This window comes from Platalea leucorodia (genome assembly GCF_965183815.1).
Source record: "Platalea leucorodia genome assembly, chromosome: Z".
NCBI lineage: Eukaryota > Metazoa > Chordata > Aves > Pelecaniformes > Threskiornithidae > Platalea > Platalea leucorodia.
In genome coordinates, this window is record NC_138858.1 from 39,258,320 (window position 1) to 39,264,319 (window position 6,000).

Below are 6,000 nucleotides of genomic sequence, written 5' to 3' on the forward strand. Positions count from 1 at the left end.
GCACATTTTTTTTTATTTTTAAGAAATACAGTTATAGAATTCTTTTACATAGGCTTTGAACCATATATTTACATGTTAAACTACGCATGGTCAGACCACAGCCACTTGGATTATTTTATGAACTCTGAATTCTCAAATTATAAATGCTATCTAGCGACCAGGTCAGTCTAATGAAAGTTCTATAAGCACTAGCAGGGAATAAAAGAACAGACATTAGACTGACCACCAACATACTAACAAACATGCAGTCACAGAAATACCATATGGAGATGATTTTGCAAGAAATTATTGGAAACTGAACACTGGCCATCTTAAAAAGGTACCCATGAAAGGAAACTCCATGTAAGACTTTGCGCAAATGCACAACGCTTCTTAGGGCATGTAACTGTTACAGCAGCACGCTGAGCTCTACATTGGCACAGCATAATGACATCTAGCACCCAGTTACTCCAATCCAAAATACATACAGGAAGCTCTATGCAGTTTCTTTACCTATGCCCACCGCCTGCTTCTTGTTCTTAAAGGCTGGTTACAGTCAGAAGATGAGGAATCACCCATCTGTCTACTTCATATTATTGCTGAAGTTTTCTTTCTCATCTATCATTTAACATTCTTATATTCTTCTTCTACTTGCACTTTCTCTATCTGCATAACTAAGTAACGGTATTGGCTCCCTTCACATATGCTCTCTTTTCACCTGCATGCCCAGTAATGTATTTTCCAGTTTTTCATTATTCATAGTCTCTATTTTCTCTCATTCCCATCTGTACACCTGATCAGTAATGTATCTATTATTAATATCTCATAGCTGTGTACATGGCACTTTCACTGACACATAAGAAGGAACAGTGGCTTACTACATTCTTTCCTTAATTCCACATGAGGTTTGGATGTGCAAGGCATAAAAAAGCAGGCTCCAAGTTAGCCAGCTGGCCTGACAAAAGAGGAAGAAGTGCATCCTCCAATTGACTAACTCTTGCTTACTTTGGCACTATAAAGGCCCAGCTAGGAATACAAAGAAACACCTTGAGCAAAAGACGTGTGTAATACAAAAAAGAAAGACATCAATGCAAAAAACTTTGCACTTAAGACTCCTAAATGGCAGTTTCAAGGCGGGGGTTCAACTTTGACATGAAAACTTCCTCCCAGATTTTTGTGCCTCCAAGTGGGAATAACATTGCCTACCTGCCCAAGTGCTCCAAGAGGGAAGTTGGTACTCAGTTTTTTTAAGTAACTGCATCTTTACACATCATGTTTTCTGCAACCTCAGTGCCATTTTCCAGCTTTTCTTATGCAAATTATTCATCTTAATAGACTGCACAGCTGTCTTATTCAGGCTTGCAATGACTGGGAACAGTTGAGATGTGCGCTTCAAACTTTTGAGTCAATAACGCAATACATGGGAACTGATTCTAAAACACAAATAAAAATCGGGTCTCACTTTGATCTCGATGTAAAAGGCCTGCTGTGTAAACGCAGCTGCGTTTTTGTGAATCTCATGTATACGATGAAGCCTTCTGTACCTGTAAATGCTCATTTCTAAACTTTCAATTCATGTAATATAAACTACTGTCTAGAAAGACTGTGCTTGGATGTTCACATGCAAGCGTGCAATGGAATTGTTTATTTTTTAGGCATTCACCTTGCTAAACCCTACATGTGCAACTCGTATTTTCAGGATAATTGTCAGGAAAGCCTAAGAGGAAAAGTCATCTTTGGACATTTTAAACAGCAACTGTGCCTAGCTGTAGCAGCGAGGGATTTTTCAGCATGATGGGATCCAGTGAGAACCAGGTGTTTCCTCACTTGCAGTTCCTGGCCCTGGCTGGACCCAAGAATTTTCGCACGGGGTGATCTCTGTATCTAGCCAGTCCAGGTGTTTTCTAGAGAAACACCTGCGGGCTCTGCAGAGCTCCGGTGCTGCCCAACCGGCCCGGCGCGGGCCGGGGAAGCTCTGCCTGCGGCGCCGGCATCCGAGAGACTTCTTTTCTCCCCTCGTTTCACAACCAACCCGGCGGAAAGCGAGCGGAGCGGGCGGCGGGACAGCAGCCCGGGCGGCGGGACAGCAGCCGGGGCCGCGGCGGCCGGCGGGCCGGCTCCCACCCCGGGGCAGCCCCGGCCCCCTCGGCCGCGGTCCCCGTCCCCGCGGGACCCCGGCGGCCGCCGCACGCCCGGCAGCCGCTCCGGGACACCGGGGCCACCCCTGTCACCTTCTCCTTCCGCACGCCCCGCCACAAGGGGGGTCGGGACGCCCCCCGCGGCGGGCCGGCGGCCGCAGCTGCCACGTCCTGGCTGCCGGGGAGACGGGCGCTCGCTGCCGGACGAGCTCCTCTTGCGCTGGCGGTTTCTTCTCTGCAAGGGAGGCCGGAGGGTGCCAGGCGCGCAGCGCAAAGTTCAGCCGCCGCCGAGTCAGCGCGGCGGCGGGCAGACCCCGGCGGGGCCCCCCGCCCCCCCCCCGCCCCGGCCCGCGGGCGGCTCCGCTGGGCCCCGGCCTCGACCCCTCCGGCGCGGCTCCGGCGTACCTGCCCCCGCGCATCACCTCCGCCGGCCCGCGGCGGGAGGCCGGGGCGGCGGGGGGCTTCGCCGGCCGCCGCGCAGCGGCGGCGGCGGGGCCCGCGGCGGGGCCGGGGTCGTGCGGCGGCCGCGGAGCTGCCCGTCCCTTGCCCCTGCCCCGGCGGCGCAAGGCGCCGGCAGCGGACCCTGCCCGCCCGCCCGCCGGCCGCGCCGCCGGCGCCGGCGCCCGCTCGGAAGTAGTTGTAAGTAGGGTTACCTGTCCGATGTTGATGTATCCGTATTTGCTAGCTATCCGGTTGGCCTCCGGCAGCCCCCCAGTTATCCGCACAGCCCAGTGGTTGGTGTACAGGCGCGTCCTGCAGGCGGGCAGCAGGAACCCCAGCAGCAGGGTGAGCCGGCAGAGAAGGTCCCCGCCGCCTCCGCCTCCCCAGCAGCAGCGGCGCTTCCAGCCCATCTTCTCCTCCTCCGCTCACAACCCCCACAAAACTTCTTCCTTCTTCCGAGGCTCTTCTCCTCACCTCCGGGCGGCACCGGCGGAGCGTCCTCCCAAGTTACCCCGAGGAAGAAACTAGGAAGAGCTTGGAGTAGTGCATTGAACCGCCCGGGGGTTAAACGATGAGGGGTTGGGAATAATGGTTATGATCGGTGATTGCTGCTGTCCCCTCCTCCCGCCGCTCTTCGGGGATTAAGTAACTTGCTTGGAAAGCTGCTCTCACAGTTTCTGAGCGCCAGCTTCTCCCTCTGTCCCCAGCTGCATGGGAAGTCGTCTCTCCGCTGGGAGGAGGGCTCCTTCTCCCTCTCTCCGCGCTTCCCTCCCCTCTGACTTCCTTCCCCCTGCCAGCGATCTTCTGCCTCCTCTCCCGCCTCTGGCTTTTCCTCGCCTTCCCTCTCTCCCTCTCGCCCGGAGTCCGGGAGCAGCGCGGCTGCGGCGGCAGGCGGTGTGTGAGTGTTGGCAGCTGAGCGCCTCAGTTCACTCCGGCTCGGCCACCTCCCTCTCCTTTCCTCTCCCCTCCCTCCTCCTCCTCCTCCTTCTCCTCCTCCTCCTCCTCCTCCTCCTCCTCTCCTCCTCCTTCTCCTCCTCCTCCTCCGCCGCTCCCGCCCGCCCTCGCTCCCGCCCGCCCGCCCGGCAGCGCCGAGGGCCAGGGGAAATGGCAGCCGCGCTGGCCCCGCGCTCCGCCGACCCCCGCGCTCCCGGGCCCGCGGCTACCGCCGGCCCCGGGCGCCGCCGCCCCCGAGGGCTGCCCCGTCTTCCCCGCCGGGCTGGGAGGCCGCGGCCCCGCCGGTGGGGCTGCGGGAGACGCGGCGAGGTGCGAGGCCTGCGGCAAGGCCCCGTGCCCGGCCGCGGCTGCGCCCCCCCCGGCCCTGCCCCCGCGGGGTGCCGCGGGCCAGGAGGGGCGGCGGGAGGGCCCCGGCTGCCCCCGCACGGCCAGACCAGGCCCGCCCCGCCGGCCGCGGGAGAGTGGGCCGGGGTACCAGGCGGGACACAAACAGCCTCAAAGCTGCCTCAGCGGCAGTCACGGGCTGCGCCTTGCCGGAGTCTGCTGGCCGTTCTTCTACAGACGTTGCTTGGCATCATTTAACGTTGAAGTGACCACCAAAGTCCATTCGTGGTCACCACATTCGGAAAGAAAAGTAGGCGGCTGCCGCTTCAGCAGAGGCGCAGTGGTCCAGCCGAGGAGCATGGACTCCCCGGTGCTCCGTCGTCCCTGTCCACGTGCAGCATGGCCGCAGCTCCTGCCACCTTGCTGGGAAGCGCTTCCAGCAGCGGAGCTCATGTGGGCCTGGGAAAGATGCTCCTGGTTGTGTCGCAGCCCAAACACCACCAGCAACTGGAGGTGCCCGGGTTGGGTAGGAGAAAACTCACGTCCACCCAAGCCCAGACTGTCACTTACAGGACTAAACCTTAGAGCCACTACAATGCCTTTGGACAACCTGTAGATCTGCTCCCTTTTATTTGAAAGTTAGAATACGCATCTATAAAATTCAGTCCAGCGGACCCACTGTGAGGATCCATTACAGGTTGTGAAGGAATTTGAACACGAGAAATACTACTGTACTAACGTAAATGTGTGGTTTTTTCTCTGAGGAACCTAAGATGTCCTACAAAGTCTGGCAGCCATCATTCTCCTTTTCATGGGGATGTGAAGTATGAGAAGTTAAATGCTTTACAGAAAGTCATACAGTAACATGGAGTTCCTTTTCACCTCCCCCAAGACCTGTGCTCCTACCTTTAAAACCACTCTTTTCCTAATAAAGTAGACATAGTAAAATGCAGACAGCCAAAACCACGTGTTTCACTTTAAACCATTCCCTGCCTTAAGTTCATTCATTTTTCCCTTAAACATCAGTATTATATTAATGACTAACATCTTCCCACATCCTCTCATTGTTTTTAAAGGGGAGAAAAGGGGGAAATCCATTCTCTGCCTCCCGGTTTGTTCTATGTCTCCAAAAATTTATTTGCCAGTGATTAGCTTTTCCCTGTTAGTATTTTTTTCCTGTAGTTTGCATTATCATTTGCTCAGTGTATTACAACGTACTATTTAGTCCTGTTTGTAGAGTCAAGACCTCGACGCGGCTCACCTTCCCTGGGATTTCACAGGTGATGGCTCACTGTTTAGCAAATCATTCTTCTACTGAAACCACAATCAACACTCTCATCGGATTCAGCAGGAACAGTGTTAGGCCCAGACGGTTACATCTCGCAGCTAATATTCATAAATATACAGTCATTGAATATGACATTATATCTCCTCTAGCAATTAGCCCACCTTTTTGATTGGTTCAATGATAATGACACAAGTCACCTCTCTTCCTATATCTGGAGTGCCTGAAGTATGTTTAATCATGAATGGCCACCTTACTGAAGTACATAGCAATCAATGGGTCACAAAACCTGAACGTTGTGCATTATCAGTTTGTTTTTCTGAAGAGGATAAATTAAAAATCTATTTTCTGATCTTTTCTCAGTGAGTTTTAGTGTTGTTTTGACTGCCTTATTTCCAGCTATACGTCGTGGTTTTTTTTTCTGGCACAAAAGGCACAAACTGCAAGCAAAAAATAAAGCGCGATCATGTATCTACTTCCAACTTCGCTTATATGACAGAGTGTTTTATACACAGGCACCAAAGCCGCTAGGAATCAGTAGACTTGATAAACACATCATTGTCCTCAAGTACCTTTTCCTAATGCTGCATTGCATCGTGTAGCCTAACAAAAATGTTGTGAAAGTTACGCTATACCTAAAAACAGCCACTGAAAAAGGAGGGACGTAGTCCCCAGAGGCATTTTTTCTATGATTATAGAGTCCTCTTTGCTGAAGCCACTGAGGCAGATGGCAGTCATTGCTACTGTGGGAGCATTTGGACATTGGTCGTAAAGTGGAGTATTTGAACTCGTTTCAGCATGAACCCCAAACTGCAAAGTTTTGCTGAGTACCTCATCATAGCCACATCCTTAAGGGGGGACTGCACTCCCCTCCCTGCC

At 53.6% G+C, this 6,000-nt stretch overlaps 1 protein-coding gene across 1 annotated transcript in view; it reads right to left on the reverse strand.

Moving 5' to 3' along the window:
* The window catches only part of PCSK5 (proprotein convertase subtilisin/kexin type 5), a gene marked incomplete at its 5' end in the record, with an annotated part of 193,704 nt that extends 190,736 nt beyond the window's left edge, over positions 1-2,968 (reverse strand). The window contains one exon of the mRNA XM_082335751.1: positions 2,771-2,968. Within this exon, the coding sequence (XP_082191877.1) occupies positions 2,771-2,968 (198 nt within the window). The remainder of the gene's footprint in view (positions 1-2,770) is intronic.
* Positions 2,969-6,000: the final 3,032 nt, after the last annotated feature.